The sequence below is a fragment of the Pantherophis guttatus genome, chromosome 14 (assembly GCF_059756535.1).
Source record: "Pantherophis guttatus breed Tessera chromosome 14, ASM5975653v1, whole genome shotgun sequence".
NCBI lineage: Eukaryota > Metazoa > Chordata > Lepidosauria > Squamata > Colubridae > Pantherophis > Pantherophis guttatus.
This window is the reverse complement of record NC_142076.1, coordinates 9,019,159-9,044,713: the sequence shown is the minus strand read 5'-3', so window position 1 is coordinate 9,044,713 and position 25,555 is coordinate 9,019,159. Positions and strand designations below refer to the sequence as shown.

The window sequence follows — 25,555 nt, the reverse complement described above, 5'->3', positions numbered from 1 at the left end:
TCTGGGCTTTCTGCCAACCTTAGTAAGATTGTGATTACTTTATCTTTGGTTTCTTGTAGGCTGTTAAGAAAGTTTATTAACAGCCTTCGTTTGGAAAAGACTGAGTTATTTTAGTAAATTTAAGTTACACAGCAGCGAGGCAGAGGAACAGCTGGAGCCTGTTCCCAGTGTGCGCATGCGCAGAGCTGCCAGAAGACAAGAACGATTAAGAAAGCAGGAGTAAGGCCACACCTTGGAGATATTGGCCCCTCCCATAGAACATAAAAGAGGAGCAAATGGGATGTGGGCTTTTGCAGGAAGCAATTAGTTCATTTAGTCGATTCAAGATTGGAAAGTTCTGTTCGTGACTCTAATAGACTCGGTGCCAAGTTTGGCCTTGCCCTGCATTTGGAAATTGATTCTCTGGCAGCGTTCCAAGTGAGATACGGTGGGTGTTGATCAATATACCTCTGAAAGACTGTTTGCCAAAGCCTTGTTGATTGTGAATGACCGTAATTCCCAGTCGTGTAAATAAAAGAGGTTTGGCCGGAATTAAGACTTTGCTTCATGCTTTTAGAACACATAGCAACTTACTTCTGAATCAGTTGTGAAATCCAATTTTTTTTACTACTGGTTCTGTGGGCCTGGCTTGGGCGTGGTGTGGCTTGGTGGGCGTGGCAGGGGAAGGATACTGCAAAATCTTTATTCCCTCCCCACTCCTGGGGAAAGAATATTGCAAAATCTTCATTCCCTCCCCACTCCTGGGGAAAGAATATTGCAAAATCTCCATTCCCTCCCCACTTCTGGGGGAAGGATATTGCAAAATCTCCATTCCCTCCCCACTCCAGGGAAGGATACTGCAAAATCTCCATTCCCTCCCCACTCCTGGGGAAAGAATATTGCAAAATCTCCATTCCCTCCCCACTCCTGGGGGAAGGATATTGCAAAATCTCCATTCCCTCCCCACTCCAGGGAAGGATACTGCAAAATCCCCATTCCCTCCCCACTCCTGGGGAAAGAATATTGCAAAATCTCCATTCCCTCCCCACTCCTGGGGCCAGCCAGAGGTGGTATTTGCTGGTTCTCCAAACTGCTCAAAATTTCCGCTATCAGTTCTCCAGAACCTGTCAGAACCTGCTGGATTTCACCCCTGGCTATGTTCACAAAACACCAAAATTTCACCCCTATTCTGAATCACCCTACTCACTATACGTGACCTTCCCAAGTATCCGCAAAATATTTAGTTTCCCCATGAATTTTTCAAATAAAAAGTTATCTGAAAATAAGATGTCAAAAAGTCTGCATTTAAATGCTTATCTGTACTGTAAGGGAAAGGCAGCTTATAAATATTTAAATGCTTAGACGTATGTATGGATGTGTGTGCAATTTTCTTTCATTCCAAATGGCCAAATGCTACTTGCAAAAACACGTTTGTCTCAACAATATTATATTCTATTAAAAAATATATTCTTTTCATTGGGGTTTATCATTTGCTTTTTCATCTCTATTAATGGAGCGGCCAATATCTGAAAACTGATCTCTGTTTTTTTTTTTTGAAGTGTTTAGGTGAAAAAAGAGCTATTGGATATTACACTCCTGTAGTGGATAAGGCGAAAGATTTATACGATCTGAAGAGAAACCAGAGTAGAGTAGTGGATAAGACTGGAAGATATCTTATCCACCCAGGATGCATAATTCATGGAAGACTGTTAGCATTTAGTTATAAATTCTTGTTCTTGAATTCTCACTGAGAATACTGTTTTTTTTTTCCCTTGTAGAAGAAATTCTTTTGTTGCGGTAAACTCTTAAGAAACAGAACAGTTGATTATTTAAATGTGTTGCAACCTTAAAGAAGAACAGAAAAAGCGGAATTTTCTCTTATCCGATGGGGACTGATTAGATTCCACTGTCAAGTGATCTAACTGCAAATCTTATGTGAAAGTGGATTTATTTTTTTACTGCCCTTGGTTCCTTTTTTGAATGGGAAAAAAATAGAACGTAACATCCTAGCATTGGAAGGGACCTCGGAGGTCTTCTAGCCACCCACACAATTGATCCAATTTTATGACCTTCTTTGAGATGGTTGTTAAGTAAACACTGTGGTCATTTGGTGAGCCAATGGTTTGTTATGGGCCAGTTTTTTGCCAAAAGCCAGAAATGAATGCTGGGTTTTGGCACAAACTTTATAAAATGCAGTCACGTGGCCATGTACAAATGGCAGTATTTGGGGCGGTTGCTGAGCTTTCAGTGTGCCGCCACATGATCATGGGGAACGGCCATTAGAACTTCAGAACTGGGTCATAGGTACCCCAGTGAAGTCTGTTAGGAAATGAGTATTACCTACCTTGTTGGGTTGGCATTATATAAAACCATCAATATAGCTTTAAGACTGCTGTATTGCATCATACTGTGTCCTGATTGGTTAGCTCTCTAGCCAATCCCCTTAAGAGGGAGCTAGAAACATGGTTTGTTTCTCTTTGCTGTTCTTGCTCTCTGATACTTCTGTATGCTACTGTTTGCAAATCCAGAAGAACTGTTTATTGTGATTGACGACGACGACTGGTAAGAAGACTTTGTTATTGGATTATCCCTGGAGTGTAATTTTGCTATCATCTGCTTTATATGTGTATGACCTGGACTGTTTATTGGACTGTGCCTTCCTATTTCCTGAAAGTAAACACAACTCAGTGTATCTGTGTGTTGATTGTGTTTATTCGTATCTACTTTCAATCGCTTTCATGTACACACCCTTGCTATTCAAGGGTGACTCTGTGAATTCCTTAACAAAGTCCATTGAGACTTCAAACATTTCGTTAATGACCAGTCATAAGTCAGAATCAGAATAGAGCTGTAAGGGACCTTGGAGGTCTTCTAGTCCAGCCCTCTGCTCAAGCAGGATATCCTGTACAAGTGATGGTGAACCTTTTAGACACCGAGTGCCCAAACTGCACACGCGCATACCCAAACTGAAAGGTGCAGCAGAGACCAGCTGGCCAGCGGGAGGTGGGGCATCCCAACACTGGCAGCGCGGCAAGAGGTAAGATCTTTTTCTTTCGTGAGCTTCTTTTTTGTCATTTGTAGGGAAACAGAAGCTCACAAAAGAAATGCCACAGAGATCTGACCTGGGGTGGCGACATGTGTGCCAGCAGAGAGGGCTCTGTGTGCAATCTCTGGCACGTGTGCCACAGGTTCACCATCATGGGTGTAGGGTGTCCTGCTTGAGCAGGGAGTTGGACTAGAACAATGATGGCTAAGCTTTTTGGCACCGATAATACAATGCGCATGCGAACTCGAACCCGCGCATGCATGCACGATCCCCATGTGCGCCCCGCCCTGGTGCATGCGCGTGTGACCCCCGCACATGCATGTGGGTCTCTTGCATGCGCCCTGCCCCCATGCATGCATGGACACGACCCGAAAAACAGCTGGCCGGTGGGGGGCGTGTGCACATGCGCTGCAGAGCTGAGCTGGGGCGACAGCTCGTGTGCCTGCAGAGAGGGCTCTGCGTGCCACAGGTTTGCCATCCTATACCATTTCAGACAAGTGACTGTGCTTAAAACCTCCAGCGATAAAGGTTTTAAACACCCACAACGTCTGGAGGCAAGTTGTTCCACTGGTTAATTGTCCTCAGTTAGGAAGTTTCTCCTTAATTCCAGGTTGTTTCCCTCTTTGATTGGTTTCCATCCATTGTTTCTTGTCCTGACTTTTGGTGCTTTGGAGAATAATTTGACCCCCTCTTCTTTGTGGCAGCCTCTCAACTACTGGAATACTGCTACCATGGCTCCCCAGTCCTTCTTTTCTCTAGACTAGCCAAACCCAAATCCTGCATGTTTTAGTCTCCAGGCCTTTAATCATCTTAGTTGCTCTTCTCTGCACTTTTTCCAAAGTCTCAACATCTTTTTTTGTAATGTGGTGACCAAAACTGGATGCAGTCCACCAGGTTTGGCCTTACTAAGGTTTTATAAAGCGGTACTAATAATTCATGTGATTTTGAGTCTATGCCTCTGTTTATACAACCAAGGATTGTATTAGCTTTTTTTGGCTGCTGTCGCACACTGCCGACTCCTGTTTAAGTGATTGTCCACTAGGACTCCAAGGTCCCTCTCACAGTTACTCTTTTTGAGGTAGGTTTCACCTAATCTGTAATCTGTCAAGGATTATCTTTAAATAATTGATTTCATGCAGCATTTTACCTAGGTCTGTGACAATGGGTCCATTTTCTACTCAAGCTAGTAATTCAGAGCATCAAGTGGTTTCAACCAAGAGGACCTCTTGAGGTCATTGGTTCCACTCTCAAGGTCTCCTTAATGCCCAGAAGTTTATTTTCTGTTAACACTGGAATCTGCCTTTTAGCCTTTGTACAATGAAGAATATTTCATAGATTCAAATCAATACCCTTTTAATATCTTGCAAAGCAAGGGTACTATTAATCTTCATATACGATGTATATGTAGTCAATTTACATTTATATTTTCTAAATAAATAATGGGATGTAGCTGGCTGATTACATAGGTTGATTACTATTTTCATCATTAGAGTATTATATGAAATCAGACCATACGGGAGTGGGGGGGTGGGGGAAAAAAGTAATTTTCTCTCTTATTTTTCTTTAACTGGTTTCAATTTATATGTTAATTTTTCTGTTAAGGCAATGGACCATATTTATCATGCCAATTTTTCTATGATGACCCTTCTAGATATATCCAGTATTTTCTGTTACTAATCTAGCAGCATTAATAACAAGTGTAATAGTGCCTTACTTTTCAAATTTGCATTCCTAACCGATAATAAGAAAGCTGTTTTCTTTATTCTTTGATTAGTAATTAATGGGATTGTCTGAAGTATTATATCCCCAAATTTACAAAAGTTTGGGGATGACCACCACATAAGTAAAATTATTTTTTTTCCCCTTTGCTATCTCTCCAACATTTATTTCAATTTCTTTTTTCTTATGTGTGAAATGTTAACTGGGATTAGATGCCGAAAGTGTGAAAACCTGAAATATAATTTCTGCAAAGCTATTGAGAGAAACTTAGGCATTTTTGACCTTCCATATTTGTCATTCATTTTGGGGTATTTTTCTCTCAAAAGATAAGGCTTTCTCCTAGTTTCAGCCTTTAGTAGAAGTTTGTGAAATTGTGCACTATTAGGAAGTTATTATTAATTACTACTAATATATACTGCTCAAAAAAATAAAGGGAACACAAGCAGAAGACATCCAAGATCTGAATGAATGAAATAGCCTTATTAAATATGTTGTTCTTTACATACAGTATATACACTGCTCAAACAACTAAAGGGAACACAAAACTACTGTATGTAACGAACAAAGTATTTAATAAGGCTATTTCATTCATTCAGATCTCGGATGTCTTCTGCTTGTGTTCCCTTTATTTTTTTGAGCAGTGTACATTGCTGGGGGTACATCTGTGTGTGTATAAAGCAAGCATCTGTAAAAAAAGAAAAAGAAAAAGCCCATTAGCTGTTTAATATTTTGTAATAAGTTTCTGTGCACCCATACGATTCTTTCAATTAAATGTCATCTTGTAGGAACAGGGGAAATGCTAACTTCTCTGTTGCAATGTATTTTCTCAAATGTAAGAAAACTCTGGTGTAATGCAAGTTGTGTTACCGTACCAATACAGAAAAATATTTGTAAGCTCAGGGCTGAAATGTGGGTCCTTGGTTCTCTCTGAGCTTGGTTGTTTTCTTGCAGACGTTTCATGACCCAACTAGGTAACCTCATCAGTGCTACAAGGGAGTTGGGTTTGCAGAGTGGAGGAAGGAGAGGAGAAGGATGTGGAGAACTGTGGGGTCCTTGGTGCTCTCTGAACCTGGTTGTTTTGTTGCAGACGTACCTGATATGAGCCTTTCTGTTTTCAGTCAAAGTATTGTTTCATTCTGCTGCCATTAAAAGTATAGAGGATGAACTAGAAGCAGAAATATTAGGAATTATTTTGTGACTAGGGAGAGATAGATTTTTAAGCCCCTTGCAGGCTGCTCATTCTCAGACTCGCCTATCTTGAGAGATTGTTATGGGGATAAAACTTGGTGGTAGATCATGGATAGTTAGTCTAAGCTGGGTGGAAAAAGAGGAGAATACTTAGATATTAAAGTGAAAAATCAGATCAATCCCCTTTTCTGTTTTAATATTGACTATCTATTTGGCTCCCGCAGAAAAGAACTATGAACGCTTCTGAAACTTTTAACCTTTGCGAAGTTAAAAACTTCATCCTGCAAGAAGCACCTTCTAGAAGGCGAACCAAGAAAATACGTATAAAGGGAAGGAAGAGAACCTTGACAGAAATAGGCAGAAATTATAATAAAGACACTCGGGGGCTGAACAACTTGTTCAGCGCTCAGAAACAAGACAGCATTTGGAAGTGGCTCATGTAGACACCCCCCTACCCCCCAGATTCACAGGAGTATAAGGAGGAAGAAGAAGAGAAAGAAAAAAGAAACAATCAGATTGCAAGATTCTGTTCTGAAAGTCAATCTCAATAATAAAAAAAAAGATTGAGATTGGTTACCTGTTTTGATCTACTTCACCGGGCTGATAGGGTGGCCACAGACTCCAGACAAAGAAGTAAAAACACATCAAAACAGATGTTTATTGTACAAAAATAACAGCCTGTGTGTTCCATAGTTCACATAAGCATATAAACAGGATAGATTATAAGTGTACTCTGAGATTGCAACAGGCTAACTTTAAATCCGTAAACAATACGCAAAGGTTTAGTAATGTATCTTGTAGATCAGTCCTTTCTCAATGTTGGCAACTTAAGATATGTGTGGACTTCCAACTTCCATTCACCAGTGAAATCCGGGAGTTCATGACCACACGTTAAAGCTGCTAAAACTGAGAAACGGCAATTCTGGCAGTTGATAATTCATGCATCTTAAAGTTGACAAGATTGAGAGAAATACTCTTGTAAACCCACTGGTTACAGCACAAGAAGTCTTTAATGTAGTTGTGAGAGGCATTTTGATGCTTCTAGGAAAGATGTTGAGAATGAAACCAGCTCACGATGGCCGAAGTTATTTTCAATATTTGGAAAAAAGCTTTCCAACCAAGAGTTTGGGGGAAAACCCTTAAATGTGCAGCCTTAAAATTACTATATTAGCATGCTGGTCATATGGAAAAAGATTCTTCCAAGAGGTCGCTACCGTTTCCCATCCAATCTCCACTTTATCTGAAAAACAAAAAGGCAGAAAAGAAACATGATTAAACGTAGAGCTATTTCCATGTTGTCTATATTTTTTTTTCCTAATTCAAAGGGCTTGGTTTCATTTGCGAAATGGACCAGAATTTTTTATGTTCTGAAAGCAACTTTTGATAAATTAGCCACAAAGAAGAAACTGTTTTTTTTTAAATCTCCCAAACACGATACTTATCAAGATGTACATGGCTTCTCCCTGGATGCTGCCAAAAAGACGATATGAATTAATTTGCGCAGATTTGAATACGCAAGCAAAAAAGAAAAACGTTCCATCCACTCTGGGCAACTTTTTCCGCAGCTGAATCTTACTTGTGGGAAATGCAACTCCTGTGAAAGTTAATTGGTCCCTTGGTACCAAGACTGTAATGTGCAGTGAGTGGGAATCGGCCATTCCTTTTTGGCTTTATGAAGCCCTAGCTGTGCTTGTCCCTCTGTTCTGGTAAGACAAAAAAAAGCTGCTGTGTATGCAAACATTTTCATACCCAAAACACGAACCTCACAGTGGTTCATTTTTAAATGTCCAGGTTTTGAAGGAAAAAAAATTCTCTGCAATATATTAAAGCCTTCATTGCATTTTATTCCCCCTATCTATTTTCCTGCATTAATAAGAGACTGCAAAAACAGTTCAGACGTGCGATCTATCAAGACCAATTTTATAAAAAGTGGATTTTTGGGGATGAAATTATTTCCAGGAATGTTGCGTGAGACATCGAAGAGACTCTGGTGTTTTTATAAACCATAATAATTTTCAGTGAATTTTTTGGAAAATATTGGCATCTTGGCATATAGTAGTAAAGACTAGCCCAGAATTAGTAGAGAGGCAATATAAGTTTATAAAGTACAGGTTGTGCCAAAGGTGCTTTTTCAAAAGGCCACTGGACTTTGTTCTTCCTTGAAGACATTTCACTTCTCATCGAAGAAGCTTCTTCAGCTCTGGTGGAATTCTCCACCATTCAGCCAGAACTGAAGAAGCTTCTTGGCTGAGAAGTGAAAGGTCTTCAAGGAAAAACAGTTCAGTTGTCTTTTGAAAAAGCACCTTTGAGACAACCATGACCTGAAAGGCTGAGAATCTGCATAGTTCTTTATTATAGGTAGTCCTTGACTTATGACTAATTGAGCCCCAGAATTACAGTCGTAAGTTGTTGCAGTAATAAATTGTAACCGAAGTAATTTTCCAGATTTTTTTTTCATGGCAGTCATTAAGCGAACATTGGGGTTGTTAAGCAAACTCATTTATCCAAATGGAAACTGGCAAAAAAAAAAAACATTGCAAATAAGCAGAGCATGGAACACCTCAATGGCTTATAAAGCTGACCCTCCCAACATGCAGTCACATGACCTTGGGGTCATGAACTAAAGAGTTCAGCTTCAGTTCCAACCTGAAGAAGTCAGCAACTTCTTCAAGTTGGAACTGATCTGCTGTGATAGTCTTGTGGACAATCCCATCCAAGAGAGAGAGAGAGAAAAAAAAAAAAAACCGCACAACTTCTTGTGGCCCGTCAGTGGCCTGTGCAGATTGTAGCTGATTCCGACAACGAGGAGGCTGGTGAGGTGATGTGCCAGCAGCCTGTGCAGCTGGCGCTCGAGTCGGACAGTGAGGAGGCTGGAGAAGATGTGGTGCCAGAGGCGGGGATTCAGCCAGGGCCTTCAGAACCTCCAGAAGCTCCTTTAAGTGAAGAGGACGAAGAGGAGGAGGCTCTTCTCGATGCACGGGCGCGCAAAGCTGCCAAAAGGCAGGAGTGGCTCCTCAGGAGGAGGTCTCCTCGAGAGTAAGTCTTGGGGCTAATTGGTCACTCCCTTAGCCTATTTAAGGAGGAACACCACTTGCAGCAAGCTGTAGGGAACAACTTTAGTTCAATCTCCTTCGCGTCTGGATTCTCTGCAAAATTGCTTCTGGGCTTTCTGCCAACTCTAGTAAGACTGTGATTACCTTATCTTAGAATTCTGGTAGGCTGTTAAGACAGTTTATTAACAGCCTTTGGTTGATAAAGACTAAGTTATTTGAGTAAAATAAGCTTTGTATAGAGTTTGTGTGTGCTGCGTTCTTTGGGGTCCGTAGCTGGGGCAGAACACAACTTTCTCTCTGCTCCTTTTCCGTTGTTCCTTAGAATGGCGGACAAAAAAAAAATCTGTTCAGTAAAGAAAGTTAGAGCAGTTGCCATATTTATTTATTTATTATTTATTTATTAATCAAATTTCTATACCGCCCTACTCCCGAAGGACTCAGGGCGGTGAACAGCCAAGATAAAATACAGACAATACAAATATTAAAAATCCCTTAAAATTATTAAATATTTCGGCCGAAACACAGATTAAAACACCCAATTTATAAAATCACGAATTAAAAAATTTAAAATTTAAGAATTTAAAAGAGGGAAGTTAGGCCAGGCCAGCTTGCTGAAATAGAAAAGTTTTGAGAGCACGGCGAAACGTGCGCAGGTCCGGGATCTTCCGTATCTCTGGGGGGAGCTCGTTCCAGATGGTAGGTGCCCCCACAGAGAAGGCTCTCCCCCTGGGGGCCGCCAGTCGACACTGTTTGGCCGATGGCACCCTGAGGAGCCCCTCTCTATGGGAGCGTACTGGTCGGTGAGAGGCTATTGGTAGCAGAAGGCGGTCTCGTAGATACCCCGGTCCGATGCCATGGAGCGCTCTAAAGGTGGTAACCAAAACCTTGAAGCGCACCCGGAAGACCACCGGGAGCCAGTGCAGCTCGCGCAGGAGGGGGGTCACATGGGAGCGCCACGTCGCTCCCATAACCACCCGTGCGGCCGCATTCTGGACCAGCTGGAGCCTCCGGGTGCTCCTCAAGGGGAGCCCCATGTAGAGAGCATTGCAGTAGTCCAAGCGGGAAGTGACAAGAGCATGAGTGACCGTATTTAACGAGTCCCGATCCAGAAAGGGACGCAACTGGCGAATCAGGCGGACCTGATAAAAAGTCCCCCTGGCCACGGCCGTCATATGCTCTTCTAAAGACAGCCGTGAGTCCAGGAGGACACCCAAGTTGCGAGCCCTCTCCGTGGGGGGCAATGACTCGGCCCCAATAGTCAGTGATGGTGCCAACTGACTATATCGGGATGTCGGAAACCACAGCCACTCGGTCTTGGATGGGTTGAGCCTGAGTCTGTTTCTCCCCATCCAGATCCGCACGGCCTCCAGGCACCGGGACATCACTTCAAGGGCATCATTGGGGTGGTGCAATCTTGGATTGGTGCAGGCCATTAACTAGTTAATTACCTATCATTAATTAGCAGAGGAATTCTTCAGCGATGTTGTCTGGAAGATAAAAGCAAGGCACACCAGCTGTGCCTATTAAAGCAGGTTCATTCCTGATAGCCACGCTTTGATTAGAGCTTTTAACATCCCTTTCCAATCTTCTAAAGTGATGTATTTATTCACCATTAATTAATGATACACGGCAGTTTATAAGCTCCAATGGCGCTTGCAAATCCCAGGTTTATTCATTGGAGTATTCTTTTAACCCCCTGTCCCTTATCAGAGGGAAAGTAAACACCCGTGCCTAAGAAACATGTTATTCTGTTTTGTGAGTTGGATTGGTTGCCAGTTTTGCCTGGAGGCTAAAACATACAATAAACGGTTGCAGGAACTGGGCCTGGCTAGTCTAGTGAAGAGAAGGACCAGGGGAGACAGGATAGCAGTCTTCCAGTATTTGAGGGGCTGCCACAGAGAGGAGGGGGTCGAGCTATTCTCCAAAACTCCTGAAGGCCAGACAAGGAACAATGGATTGAAACTGAACAAGGAGAGATTCAACCAAGGAGCTCTGGTGGCTCAGCAGACTAAAGCACTGTTATTAACATCCACTTACATCTGCTGCCTGCAATTACTGCAATTACTGCAAGTTCAAATCTCACCAGGCTCAAGGTTGACTCAGCCTTCCATCCTTTCAAAGGTAGGTAAAATGAGGAACCGGTTTGTGGGGGCAATAAGCTGACTTTGTATAAATATACAAAAGTATGAAGGCTATTGCTTAACGCATTGTAAGCCGCCCTGAGTCTCCAGAGAAGGGCGGCATATAAATCAAATTTTTAAAAAAAACCTGGAAATTGTAACTACTCATTAATTTTCGAGCTGTAAGTGTCGATTTATCAAGCCTGATCACATAGTTTCGTATCGGAGCACGGATATCCAGCTAGTTGTTTATAGAGATAATTAAAGGTGGGATATAAAATAAGTAAATAAGAAAACCTGGACGAAAGCAGGCCTAAGAAATGAGTCAAAAGTATCCCACCCTTAGAAAAAATTCCAGGCTCATTTCTCTTACGTTAACTTTACAACTCTGAGCCGCCGAGAAGCAGCCCGCTTCTGACCTTACCAAGTTGCATTTGGAAGTCGTGATACGTATCTGGATTTCGGATATTGAAGGCAATGTAAACTTCAGGCTTTTGTCTGTTCCCGCCATCCCTGGGAAATTTTTGCAGGACACCAATTAAGTGCTGGCTTACCTCCGGATCGTATACCACATCTGATAGGAATTTAAAGGGATAAAAAAAAAAACGGAACAAATGAAGTAGCAATTTTTTTAAAATTAAAAAGAATGCAAATTGCAAGGCATTATCGATTGGAGAGAATGGATCACTGGATAGGCAGGGATTTAAAATAGATCCAGACTGGAGTGTCTGCGGGGTAGGGTCAAAAAATTCAAGATGGCGGCCACTATGTGGCAATTAATGGTCCAACTGGTTTTTATTTTTTTTTTATGAGTATCGCATTACAACCTCTGTACAAATCCTTACCTCTTCCTGGTGATTGGAAAGAAAATCATTTTGCAAAAATCAAGTTATGTTGCAAAGACATAAACATGAATATTTCTGAACAGTGCATAGAATAAAAGTAAAGGTAAAGGTTCCCCTCGCACATATGTGCTAGTTGTTCCCGACTCTAGGGGGCGGTGCTCATCTCTGTTTCAAAGCCAAAGAGCCAGCGCTGTCCGAAGACGTCTCCGTGGTCATGTGGCCGGCATGACTCAACGCCAAAGGCACACAGAATGCTGTTAACCTTCCCACCAAAGGTGGTCCCTATTTTTCTACTTGCATTTTTTACATGCTTTCGAACTGCCAGGTTGGCAGAAGCTGGGACAAGTCCCGGGAGCTCATCCCGTTACGCAGCACTCAGGATTCGAACCGCTGAACTGCCGACCTTTCGATCGACAAGCTGAGCGTCTTAGCCACTGAGCCACCATGCCCCTTGAGATACTTATAAAGTAATAAAGATGGGATTTTTTAAAAAAGAAATGCTGAGTAAAGGAATGTTAATAATAACAACAGGGATATCTCATTTTCACCAGTTCTTGAGATCACCGGGCCTGATTTAACAGAATAACAAGAGTTGGAAGGAAACTTGGAGGTCTTCTAGTCCAGCCCTATACTCTATACCAGGGGTCTCCAAACTTGGCAACTTTAAGACTTGTGGACTTCAACTCCCAGCTTTGCTGGCTGAGGAATTCTGGGAGTTGAAGTTCACAAGTCTTAAAGTTGCCAAGTTTGGAGACCCCTGCTCTATACCATTTCAGACAAATGATCGTCCAATCTCTTCTGGAAAACATCCAGTGTTGGAGCATTCACAAGTTCTGGAGGCAAGTCGTTCCACTGTTTAATTGCCCTGACTGTCAGGAAATTTCTTCTTAGTTCTAGGTTGCTTCTCTGCATGATAAGTTTCCATCCAGTCCCAAAAGTGCTTTGGAAAATAGGTTGATCCCCTGTTCTTTGTGGCAGCCTCTTAGATATTGGAACACTGCTATTTTGTCACCTCTCTCCTTTTCATTAAACTAGACATCCCCAATTCCTGCAACTGTTCTTCGTCTATTTTATCCTCCAGTCCCCTAATCATCTTTGTTGCTCTTTACCCCACTCTTTCCAGAGTCTTGATATGAATTTCCCACATTTCAAAACTCCAGTGCTTAGAAAGGTTGCAGGAACTGGGAGACCTGATATCAGTATTACAACATATCAGGGGCTGCCACAAACAATAGGAAGCGAAGCTATTCTCCAAAGCACCTGAGGGCAGGACAAGAAGCAATGGGTGGAAACTAATCAAGGAGAGAAGCAACTTAGAACTAAGGAGAAATTTCCTGACAGTGAGAACAATTAATAAGTGGAACGACTTGCCTCCAGAAGTTGTGAATGCTCCAACACTGGAAGTTTTTAAGAAGATGTTGGATAACCATTTGTCTGAAGTGGTGTAGGGTTTCCTGCCTAAGCAGGGGGTTGGACTAGAAGACCTCCAAAGTCCCTTCCAACTCTGTTATTATATTGTATTAAATGCTGAGTGATGTCTGGCTGGCTGCACTAAATGGCATGGGAGAGTAACTTCTTTTTCTAGCTCCAATTAGTGTCATCCCCTCAATTTTACTTGTTGAATTTAATTTAATTTAATTTAATTTAATTTAATTTAATTTAATTTAATTTAATTTAATTTAATTTAATTTAATTTAATTTAGTGATTGGTTCGATTTATATGCTGCCCTTCTCCGGAGACTCAGGGCGGCTTACAATGCATTAAGCAATAGCCTTCATACTTTTGTATATACCTGCTTAAGTAGGGCTTTCGCCCCCCACAAGCAGTGTTCTTTTTATTCAAAGTCAGCTTATTGCCCCCACAATATGGGTCCTCATTTTACCTACCTTGAAAGGATGGAAGGCTGAGTCAACCTTGAGCCTGGTGAGATTTGAACTCACAGTAATTGCAGGCAGCTGGCAGCTAAGTGCTACTTAACAGCACTTTATCCGCTGCACCACCAAGGCTCCTATTCATTTATTCGTAACTCAGCAAGCTAAGTCCGATCTGAGGATATCCATTACCTGCAGCAAGAATGACGTCGGCTTGCAATTTTGCAAGCTTGTCTTTCGACACTAGATTCCAGTCGAGTTCTTTTACTGATATTCGGACATGGTCACCTTCCAGGTTAACATCAAGACGGCCCTGATGGTTTGGGCTTCCTTCTGTGCGGTGGCTGCAAGATTCAGGCTCCAAAGTCAAACTGTTCAGATGGATGTTCTCAGACAGCTGTTGAAGGACAGCCTTGTGGTGGTCGCTGAAGACGTACCATCTCGGATGGCAAGTCTTGCAAACGACAATTCCCGTCAATCCAATCCCACTCCCCAATTCCAGAATTCTTCTAGAGAAAGAGGATGAATATGGAACAAAATAGATAAAGAGGGAAGAAGATGGACTTGTTTAATTATACAGGTGGCTTTACACTTATTTTTCCCCCCGTTTTTGCAAAAAAAGTATATCCTTTGCTCAGTTTGCCCCAAGAAATCCACCTCTTAGAGAGTCCATGTCAGTCTTCGCAAAGGGAACAAGCTGAGCCTCTGCCCCATGCCTTTTATCCCCAGAGCTAGGGTGGGGCCTCACTAGCAGTGGTGGCTCTTCCATCCCAAGGACCGGCCCACACATTTCCACTGCTCTCCTCTCCTCTGCCTTCTGGACATCCGGTTGTGAGGCACTGGACCCAGCTGTTCCTCCTCTTCCTCATCAGCCACCTCCAGACCTGGGGGCTGTTGACTCTCCATCTGAGGATTGACAGATGGCACAAGCTCCCTTGTATCTCTCTCTCTGACAGCTCCATTCCCTCTTCCCCCTTGGAGCTCTCAGGTTGCCCTGATGCTCCTCCTCCTCCTCTGATTCAGCTGCTGGAGGGGCCGGCGGCTGACAGGCCACAACAGGGTCCATGCAGGGGTGAAATCCAGCAGGTTCTGGAGAACTGGTAGCGGAACTTTTGAGAAGTTCAGAGAACCGGTAGCGGAAATTTTGAGTAGTTTGGAGAACCGGCAAATACCACCTCTGGCTGGCCCCAGAGTGGGGTGGGAATGGAGATTTTGCAGTATCCTTCCCCCAGGAGTGGGGTGGGAATGGAGATTTTGCAGTATCCTTCTCTTGGACTGGGGTGGGAATGGAGATTTTGCAGTATCCTTCCCCCAGGAGTGGGGTGGGAATGGAGATTTTGCAGTATCCTTCCCCCAGAAGTGGGGTTCTGCAGTATCCTTCCACATGGAATGGGGTGGGAATGGAGATTTTGCAGTATCCTTCCCCCAGGAGTGGAGTGGGAATGGAGATTTTGCAGTATCCTTCCCCCAGGAGTGGGGTGGGAATGGAGATTTTGCAGTATCCTTCCCCCAGGAGTGGGGTGGGAATGGAGATTTTGCAGTATCCTTCCCTTGGAATGGGGTGGGAATGGAGATTTTGCAGTATCCTTCCCCCAGGAGTGGGGAGGGAATGGGGATTTTGCAGTATCGTTCCCCTGGGGTGGGGTGGGAATGGAGATTTTGCAGTATCCTTCCCCCAGGAGTGGGGTGGGAATGGAGATTTTGCAGTATCCTTCTCTTGGAGTGGGGTTGGAATGGAGATTTTGCAGTATCCTTCCCCCAGGAGTGGGGTGGGAATGGAGATTTTGCAGTATCCTTCCCCCAGAAGTGGGGTTCTGCAGTATCCTTCCGCATGGAATGGGGTGGGAATGGAGATTTTGCAGTATCCTTCCCCCAGGAGTGGAGTGGGAATGGAGATTCTGCAGTATCCTTCCCCCAGGAGTGGGGTGGGAATGGAGATTTTGCAGTATCCTTCCCTTGGAATGGGGTGGGAATGGAGATTTTGCAGTATCCTTCCCCCAGGAGTGGGGAGGGAATGGGGATTTTGCAGTATCCTTCCCCTGGGGTGGGGTGGGAATGGAGATTTTGCAGTATCCTTCCCCTAGGAGTGGGGTGGGAATGGAGATTTTGCAGTATCCTTCCCTTGGAATGGGGTGGGAATGGAGATTTTGCAGTATCCTTCCCCCAGGAGTGGGGTGGGAATGGAGATTTTGCAGTATCCTTCCCCCAGGAGTGGGGTGGGAATGGAGATTTTGCAGTATCCTTCCCCCAGAAGTGGGGTTCTGCAGTATCCTTCCGCATGGAATGGGGTGGGAATGGAGATTTTGCAGTATCCTTCCCCCAGGAGTGGAGTGGGAATGGAGATTCTGCAGTATCCTTCCCCCAGGAGTGGGGTGGGAATGGAGATTTTGCAGTATCCTTCCCTTGGAATGGGGTGGGAATGGAGATTTTGCAGTATCCTTCCCCCAGGAGTGGGGAGGGAATGGGGATTTTGCAGTATCCTTTCCCTGGGGTGGGGTGGGAATGGAGATTTTGCAGTATCCTTACCCCAGGAGTGGGGTGGGAATGGAGATTTTGCAGTATCCTTCCCTTGGAATGGGGTGGGAATGGAGATTTTGCAGTATCCTTCCCCCAGGAGTGGGGAGGGAATGGGGATTTTGCAGTATCGTTCCCCTGGGGTGGGGTGGGAATGGAGATTTTGCAGTATCCTTCCCCCAGGAGTGGGGAGGGAATGGGGATTTTGCAGTATCCTTCCCCTGGGGTGGGGTGGGAATGGAGATTTTGCAGTATCCTTCCCCCAGGAGTGGGGTGGGAATGGAGATTTTGCAGTATCCTTCCCTTGGAATGGGGTGGGAATGGAGATTTTGCAGTATCCTTCCCCCAGGAGTGGGGAGGGAATGGGGATTTTGCAGTATCGTTCCCCTGGGGTGGGGTGGGAATGGAGATTTTGCAGTATCCTTCCCCCAGGAGTGGGGAGGGAATGGGGATTTTGCAGTATCGTTCCCCTGGGGTGGGGTGGGAATGGAGATTTTGCAGTATCCTTCCCCCAGGAGTGGGGAGGGAATGGGGATTTTGCAGTATCCTTCCCCTGGGGTGGGGTGGGAATGGAGATTTTGCAGTATCCTTCCCCCAGGAGTGGGGTGGGAATGGAGATTTTGCAGTATCCTTCCCTTGGAATGGGGTGGGAATGGAGATTTTGCAGTATCCTTCCCCCAGGAGTGGGGAGGGAATGGGGATTTTGCAGTATCGTTCCCCTGGGGTGGGGTGGGAATGGAGATTTTGCAGTATCCTTCCCCCAGGAGTGGGGAGGGAATGGGGATTTTGCAGTATCCTTCCCCTGGGGTGGGGTGGGAATGGAGATTTTGCAGTATCCTTCCCCTAGGAGTGGGGTGAGAATGGGGATTTTGCAATATCCTTCCCCTGCCACACCCACCAAGCCATGCCCACCAAGCCACATTACGGCCACCAAGCCATGCCCACAGAACCGGTAGTAAAAAATTTTTGATGTCACTACTGAATCCATGTCAGTCTTCGCAAAGCGGTCAAGCTTAACTGGCTCTGTCCAAGCCTGAAGTGGAGCCAACCTACCTGTTTCTGAAGACCTCCGAATTCTCCAGAGCCCACTCGGCCAGGTAGAGGCCAGCATCCCAGGTGACGAGACCCGTGGTTCCCTGTGAAACGATCGCCACGTTTTCACGAAGCGTGATGGCATCTCCCGAGGGCTGGAAGGAACACATTGGTAGGAAGGATCCATCGCATTTGGAGACAATAAAGGGAAAGACGCCCTCGAGTTGAATTAAGACTCTTGGGGATGCTGTACAAAACATTGACGCCGTTTTCAACGCAACAACACAACGGGGAGTTGACACTGCCGTCTTTCAGGATAGCTGTTGGTTTCCCAACCTGGCATTCTGCCCCAGAGTTCCCTGATGGGTCCCATCTGTGTATTCAGAAGGCCTAATCCTTGCTAGTTCCCAAATTATCTAGAGGCTGCTAACTGCTGTAGGGTTTTATGGGAGCAAATTTAGTGAGGCCTGTTATGAATTCTAGGAGAATATAATTACTTCCTTAGGAACAAGTGGGCAGGGTAATTTTAAGCATCTTCAGAGCAATTCAGATCTCGGGTTTTTTTTAACAGAACATGAATCCTATAAAGATTGGATTGGCTAAGCCAGCTGTGGAATTAAAAAAGCAACAACACACCAAATATTTCAAAGGTCGTTTTATCTATAGATGGCACGGTTTTTCATGGAATTTGGGCTAAACATTCAAGGGTCTGGCTTACCTGCGGGTGGGCTTATCCACAAATATATATGGTAATTCCAGCAACTCTGTTTTATGTAATCTGTTTTTATGTAATTTTATATGCTAATTCCTCACTCTGTCAAGGACCTTGGAGTACTCATATCAAATGATCTAAGTGCCAAAGCTGACTGTAACAACATCACCAAAAAGGCATTAAGGATTGTAAACCTAATCTTGCGTAGCTTCTTCTCCGGTAATATCACGCTACTAACCAGAGCATACAAAACATTTGCTAGACCAATTCTCGAATACAGCTCATCTGTCTAGAACTTGCACTGTATATCGGACATTAATACAATCGAACATGTCCAGAAATATTTCACAAGAAGAGTCCTCGACTCCTCCGCTCACAACAGAATACCTTATGCCACCAGACTTGAAATTTTGGGCTTAGAAAATTTAGAACTACGCTGGTATGACCTAAGCATAGCTCATAAAACCATCTGCTACAATGTCCTATCTGTCAATGACTACTTCAGCTTCAACCACAACAATACACGAGCACACAATAGATACAAATTCAAGGTAAACCGCTCCAAACTCGATTGCAGAAAATATGACTTCAGTAACAGAGGGGTCAATGCCTGGAATGCACTACCTGACTCTGTAGTTTCTTCCCCAAATCCCCAAAATTTTAACCTTAAACGGTCTACTGTTGACCTCACCCCATTCCTAAGAGGTCTGTAAGGGGTGTGCATAAGAGCACCAGCGTGCCTACCGTCCCTGTCCTAATGTTCCCTTTAATTGTATTCATTTTACGTATTCAATTCATACTTAGACTTATATATATTATCTAATACGTACTCGACAAAATAAATAAATAAAATAAACAAACTGAACTCTCTCCCATCTAAAGTCAGTATATCTCAAAGGACATTAGGCTCTTTTCACTGATACACATCTTGCTTACACAGTGGTCTCCAAGACTTTTTATGTCATTAAACAAATGGGCATAAGTCTCTCTCTCTCTCTCTCTCTCCCCCTCCCTCCCTCTCCCTCCCCCCCTCTCTATGCACGCGCACACACACACACACACACACACACGTAGTCCTTGACTTGCAACCATTCGTTTGGTGACTGTTTGAAGTGAAACGGCACTGAAAAAAGTGACTTATGATGATTTTCACACTTACAAGTATTTCCATGGTAGAGTAGAGTAGAGTAGAGTAGAATAGAATAGAATAGAATTTGGAAGGGATCTTGGAGGTCTTCTAGTACAGCTCCCTGCTCAAGCAGAAGAACCTATATTATTTCAGATAAGTTCTTTTTAAAAACCTCCAGTAATGGAGCACCCACGATTTCTGGAGGCAAGCTGTTCCACTGGTTAATTGTCCCAACTCTTAGGAAGTTTCTCCTTAATTCCAGGTTTCTTTTCTCCTTGATTAGTTTCCAACCATTGTTTCTTGTCCTGCTCTCTGGTGCTTTGGAGAATAATTTGACCCCCTCTTCTTTGTGGCAGCCCCTCGAATACTGGAACACTGCAATCATGTCGCCCCCAATTCTTCTTTTCTTTAGACTAGCCAGACCCAAATCCTGCAGCCGTTCTTCACGTGAGTCAATCCTGAGTTTCTTTCTCAACCTTTCCTGTCCTCCTGAGCTAAACCCGTGTTTTCCTGACACCTGTTGAACATATTCTTTAAGGCTTATGGCCATAACCCTCTACAAAGACAATTTTAACAAAACCACTGTAGGTCTAGCATGTGCTGTGATTTCTAGCTTAGGCTCCAGGTTCTAGTAGAACTCATATTAAGGTGACCGTGAAGACTGAACCTGAAGATTTAAAGATGACTGCAGTGTTCATACTTGGGTTTTTTTCTTGGGGCGGGTGGGTGGGTGGGTGGGTGGGGGGTTAAACAGAGACTTCCCACTTAAGGGATCCTTGGTGTTATCTGAGCTTGCTTGTTTTCCTGCAGACGTTTCATTACCCTAACTAGGTAACACCCTTAGTGCTAGAAGGGAGGAGGGTTTGCAGAAAGGAGGCGGAGGAGGAGGAAGAAGAAGAGGAGGAGCAGGAGGAGGAGGAAGAGGAGGAAGAAGAGGAGAGGAGGAGGAGGAAGAGGAGGAGGAGAAGAGGAGGAGGAGGAGGAAGAGGAGTGGAAAAGGAGGAGGCGAGGAGGAGGAGAGGAGGAGGAGGAGAGGAAGAGGAGGAGGAGGAAGAGGCGGAGAGGAAGAGGAGGAGGAGGAGAGGAAGAGGAGGAGGAGGAGAGGAAGAGGAGAGGAAGAGGAGGAGGAGAGGAAGAGGAGGAGAAGAGGAGGAGGAGGAGGAGGAGGAGGAAGAGGAGGAAGAAGAGGAGAGGAGGAGGAGGAAGAGGAGGAGGAGTGGAAAAGGAGGAGGCGAGGAGGAGGAGAGGAGGAGAAGAAGAGGAGGAGGAGGAAGAGGAGGCGGAGAGGAAGAGGAGGAGGAGGAGAGGAAGAGGAGGAGGAGGAGAGGAAGAGGAGGAGAAGAGGAGGAGAGGAAGAGGAGGGGGAGGAGAGGAGGAGGAGGAGGAGAGGAAGAGGAGGAGAAAGATGACGACTGTGGAGTTTTTGGAGGTCTCTGAGCTTGTTTTCTTGCAGACATTTCATTGCCCTAATTAGGGAACATCATCAGTGCTGTACTGATGATGTTACCTAGTTAGGCTAATGAAATGTCTACAAGAAAACAAACAAGCTCAGAGAGCACCAAGGACCCTCATAGCACCAGTGCTCGTGATAATTCCTACTTACCAATAAATAGTTCTTGTAACAGTGTGTGGTTTCTTCACAATTTAGGACAACCCCTAGGGCTTCGTAGAGTTGATCCAGAGGCTCGGTGCTTGTAGATTCATGCTGCAATGAAGGATTGGGGGTGGGTGGGAAACAGCAGAAGATACCGTACTAATTTGGGAAGATGATGCAGATAGAAAACAAAATGGCCCAACGAGATTTTATTTCATTCCCTTCCACAATGCTTTCTATAACATGGCTGGAGAATAATTGCCAGGCTTATCTGCATTTTTTATAATAGCAAGAGAGAGTCATATAAGCAGACATAAATTAATTAATTAATTAATTAAATTAAATTAAATTAAATTAAATAAATAAAATAAAATAAATAATAAAATAAATAAAATAAATAACCAACCAACCAACTCTCAACTGTTAGATGAGGCACATGCATCTCAAGATATAATCCAACTTTCCTCAAAAATTTTGTGATCAAAATCATTTGATATATTGATATCGAAATTTATAGCAGGGGTCAAAACATGTACTGTAGTCATGATCTTAAAAAAATTAAACAAACTATTCGAAACCGCCTAAAAATAAATACCTCAAAAAGCAGCTAGTTATTCCAGGTATTAGTGGAAATTGCTAGAAAGGCTGAAGTAAAAAATAAAAAAATCAAGATGGCAGACACATTCCCATTGTTGCAAGAATAAAGATCTAATGAAAACCGATCAAGGAACGTGAAAGTGGTTACGGAAAGCTTGTTGATGGGTATATTCCAGGGTATTGTTTTAATTTTTTTTAATTTTATTTGTAAATCTGCCCGTTTAGAGCTTCTTTCGGTAGCAAAGGGATCTGAAGCAGGGCTCTAAAACAGGACATCTTTCAGCTGGCTTCATTAAACCTCCCAAGTGGGAGGTTAATCCAGCTTCAAAATAAAATGATAATATATAACAGTAACAGAATTGGAAGGGATCTTGGAGGTCATCTAGTCCAACCCCCTGCTCATGCAGGAAACCTATACTAGGGATTCAAACCATCGAACTGCCAACCTTTCTGAGCTTTCTCTCCGAAATCTCACCCACTGTCAGTATAGCTTGACTGGATTCCAATCTACAGTCAGAAATCTAGAAGTCAGAGAGATTCTGGACCGGCATTTCTCAACCTGGGCATCTTGAAGATGTATGAACTTGGTTGGCTAATTCTGGGAGTTTATTTATTTATTTTACATATTAGTTCAATTGATATGCCGCCCTTCTCCAGAGACTCAGGGCGGCTTACAATGCATTAAGCAATAGCCTTCATACTTTTGTATATACCTGCTTAGTAGGGCTTTCAGCCCCTCCTAAGCGGTATTCTATTTTATACAAAGTCAGTTTATTGCCCCCACAATCTGGGTCCTCATTTTACCTACCTCGAAAGGATGGAAGGCTGAGTCAACCTTGAGCCTGGTGAGATTTGAACTTGCAGTAATTGCAGGCAGCTGGTGTTACTTAACAGCACTTTAGTTTGCTGCGCCACCAAGATTTTACCCAACTTTAATGTGCCAAGGTTGAGAAATACTGCTCTGGGCAGTCAGTCTTCCAACGACAGTCTCGTGAGGAATTCATTACGGCAATCTAACCTGTGTGATCACCACAACCCAAACCAGGGGTGAAATGCTCCTGGTTCGGACCGGATCACCCGATCCGGTAGCGATGGAGGCGGGTGGTTCGGAGAACCGGTAGCAAAAATCCCTGTGCCCACCCCCCATGCCCAGCTGAGCCACACAATCATCAGAGGCTTTTTGTTTTTACTTTTAAAAGCATTTTTTCTACAACCTCTTCCGATGAAAAAATACTTTGAAAAGTAAAAAAAAAAGCCTCCGATGATCGCGCGGCTCAGCTGGGATTGTCAGAGGCTTTTCAAAGCATTTTTTTCTGCAACCTCTTGGCCGAAGAGCTTGTAAAAAAAATGCTTTGAAAAGTCTCTGACGATCCCAGCTGAGTTGCCTGATCGGCAGAGGCTTTTCAAAACATTAGAAAAAATGCTTTGAAAAGTTAAAAAAAAAAAATTTGGCCATGCCCACCCAGTCACATTACCCCCCACACACCAAGCCACACCCACAGAACCAGTAGTAACAAATTTTACATTTCACCCCTGACCCAAACCATACCTTTTTGATCAGCTCGGATAAGAAGCGTCTTCTGTATTGGACCGATGGAGGATACTTCAAACAGAGCGGATGATGCACAGTCTGAAATTATGAAAAACAAGAGCAGATGGCCACGTGGTCAAAGGACCTCAGATCTGAGGGTCCTTGGTGCTCTCTGAGCTTGGTTGTTTTCTTGCAGATGTTTCATTACCCACACTAGGGACTGATGATGTTACCTAGTTGGGCAATGAAACGTCTGCAAAAAAACCAGCCAAGCTCAGAGAGCACCAAGGACCCCAAAGTCCTTCTCCCTTAACCCTTCCTTACTTACGTATTTTTCAGAATATAAGACACACATTTTTCCCCCCTAAAAGGGGTTGAAAATTTAGGTGTATCTTATACACTGAATGTAGCCCCGCCCACCCACTGGCCCCCACCCTTTGGCCTCTGCCTCCCAGCAGTTTACCTCCTTGCAGCAAGCAGCAAGAAGAAATAGCTCCTTTCAGCTTCAGCACAGCCTAATTAACACAAGTTTATTGGATCGGCCTCCTGACTCTCAGCTGTTTTGCTCTCAGCTGTTTTGCGCCGGCCTCTGTTGCTTGCTGCAAGGAGGTAAATTGCTGGGAGCAAATTTTTTTTCCTAATCAAGCTATGCTGAAAACAAAAATGAAAGGAAAGCAGGCTATTTCTTGCTTTACTTTAGATCTACTTCCAAAGAAATATTTACCTTCTGCAGGATAGCCAAAAATGGAGAGGAATCCTCTGAATATTTTAGGACCTCTTCAAGACTCTAGATAACAAAACACATGTACGATTTTGATGGAGGGAAAGGCAGTTAAATGAATTACAGCTCCTGAAAGCATTGTTTTATTTTGATGAGGAGCAACCAGCAATTTCTGTGTTCTTAATACAGTACGGATAATCCTCAATTTACAACCAGAACGGAGCCCAAAGTTTTATGTTAGTAAAGTGAAAAATGTGGTTAAGTGAATTGGTCCCGTTGGACAACTTTTCTTGACACCTTTGTTCAGTGAATCACTGCAGTGGTTCAACATGGTTGTTAAGCGAATCCAGCTTCCCCCTTGACTTTGCTCGACAGGAGGTTGCAAAAGGGGATCACGTGACCCTCTCCGGGGAGACACGGCGACTGTCATAAATAGGAACTAGTTGCCAAGCGTCCGAATTTTGGGGCCGTAGGGATGCTTCAAAAGCGTCATTAAGTGTGACAAAGGGGTCCTAAATCACTTTTTTCCAGTGCTGTTGTATCTTTGGTCACTAAACAAAAAACTGTCTTAAGTGGAGGACTACCTGGATCAGGAATTCTCCTTTCCATTGTTGGAAGCAAAAAGAAGCCTTTCCCTTTAAGGAAGGCAGAGCTTTCCCTTCTTGAATTCAAAACTCCTGGCTGGGAGATTACTTCGAAATGATTGGAGATCAGCTGTTTGAGAGCAGAATTAAGTTTATTGTTTATAGGAAGGCAGGCAAGAAACAAATACAAGTACAGCGTTCTGAGGCTAGCCTGTTTGAGCTGTAAGAAAAACCCTTTTTAATATCCTAAAAGGTCTTTTGATTTTTCTATGTGACCCTTTAAAGTCTTTTGAAATTCTTTTGATTTGGCATGTGAATCCTTTGATTTGTGTGCGTGATTGTTTTATGGTGTTTAAATCCTGCTTTTTGTGATTGGGTTCTTCCGTCCTGGATCTGGCAAATAAGTAATTGTTTTATAGTCCAATCTCTGTTTTTCCTAGCCCTTTGTAGTTGTTCGTTCCCTATAATTAATCAGTCACTATTATTTAGTGAATATCTCCTTTTCTCATGTGTTAAAAATTCCAATTACTTTGGCTTGATTTCTTTTCCATTTTTTGGGTGTTTGCTTTTTTCTGTGTCCCATACCTGTTTGGATGTTGCAGGCCCCTGTAATTTTGTCCTTCCTTTCTTGTGGAAAATAGGGGTGGCTTCAGCTTCTTAATGGCCCATTGACAAAGGTGGGGGCTGAAACTCAGCCTGAGTTTTTGCTTCTATTTTCTTTTAGGGGAATTTTCCTGCTCTTTTAATATTTTTTGGAGTTTCTTTTCCTTTTCCTAGGTGTAAATCATCTCTTCCAACACCATCCTCCGGAGGATTTCTTGCAGCAGCCTTGAAAGTCAAACCCAAAGCAGGAACGAAACCCCCGCACAAGTGGATTAAAACAATCCAGATGTTCAAGGATTGCAATTCCCTGCAGTTCTGGATAACTGAGCCACGGGGAGGGGTCACCCAGCAAGGGGAGGGGGGATTCCAGCCCCTCCTCGCCTTCCTAACCTGCAATTTCTACCTCCCCCCTCCCAAATCTGGCAAAATTTGAAGCCCCTCCCTTCCCGCCTCCAAGCAGCTCTTCCCCCCCCACGCGTGCGCCTCTCCATCAGTGCTAAAGGGACCCCGCTGCTGGTGCAACCGTGCGCCCGCGGGCGCTGCTGTGCGCTCACCTCCCAGGGAAGCTCGGCCAGGCGCTTCCCGGCTAGGAAGCCCCTCTGGAAGCCGAGCGCTGCCTTCTCTTCCAGGGCCTGCCCTCCTTCCTCCTCCATCGGCTCCTCCTCCGTGCGTTCGGCCTTCCGGAGGTGTGGTGGTGGTGGGGGCAGAGTTCCGTG

The 25,555-nt window shown here is 44.0% G+C and overlaps 2 protein-coding genes across 5 annotated transcripts in view; one reads left to right on the top strand and one right to left on the bottom strand.

Moving 5' to 3' along the window:
- The window catches only part of ALG1 (ALG1 chitobiosyldiphosphodolichol beta-mannosyltransferase), a 29,950-nt gene extending 27,279 nt beyond the window's left edge, over positions 1-2,671 (top strand). The window contains exon 14 of one of the 2 annotated variants that reach the window (XM_034420523.3): positions 1,758-2,671. The gene's annotated coding sequence lies outside the window, so the exon portion shown is untranslated. Of the gene's footprint in view, positions 1-1,538 lie in introns of both variants that reach the window. The other variant, XM_034420522.3, reaches the window with a different exon arrangement.
- Positions 2,672-6,566: 3,895 nt separating this feature from the next.
- EEF2KMT (eukaryotic elongation factor 2 lysine methyltransferase) lies at positions 6,567-25,540 on the bottom strand. 3 transcript variants are annotated; one of them, XM_034420525.2, is made up of 8 exons: positions 25,394-25,540; positions 23,656-23,718; positions 22,950-23,030; positions 20,813-20,914; positions 17,390-17,523; positions 14,015-14,331; positions 11,530-11,679; positions 6,567-7,172 (listed from the first exon to the last, which is right to left on the bottom strand). In XM_034420525.2, the coding sequence occupies exons 1-8, from the start codon at positions 25,490-25,492 to the stop codon at positions 7,072-7,074; spliced, it is 1,047 nt and encodes a 348-aa protein (XP_034276416.2). In that variant the 5' UTR covers positions 25,493-25,540; the 3' UTR covers positions 6,567-7,071. The 3 variants fall into 3 exon arrangements, with proteins under 3 accessions (XP_034276416.2, XP_034276418.2, XP_034276417.2); XM_034420526.3 differs by lacking the exon at positions 6,567-7,172 and adding an exon at positions 9,341-10,472; XM_034420527.2 differs by lacking the exon at positions 11,530-11,679.
- Positions 25,541-25,555: the final 15 nt, after the last annotated feature.

Excerpts from the sequence above, each read along its gene's own strand:
- EEF2KMT (XM_034420525.2), bottom strand. The coding sequence starts at position 25,492 with ATGGAGGAGGAAGGAGGGCAGGCCCTGGAAGAGAAGGCAGCGCTCGGC. Across the intron at positions 14,332-17,389 it reads TCGGAGGTCTTCAGAAACAG|AAGAATTCTGGAATTGGGGA; the intron begins GTAGGTTGGCTC and ends CTCTTTCTCTAG. Across the intron at positions 7,173-11,529 it reads CGACTTCCAAATGCAACTTG|ATAAAGTGGAGATTGGATGG; the intron begins GTAAGGTCAGAA and ends TTTGTTTTTCAG.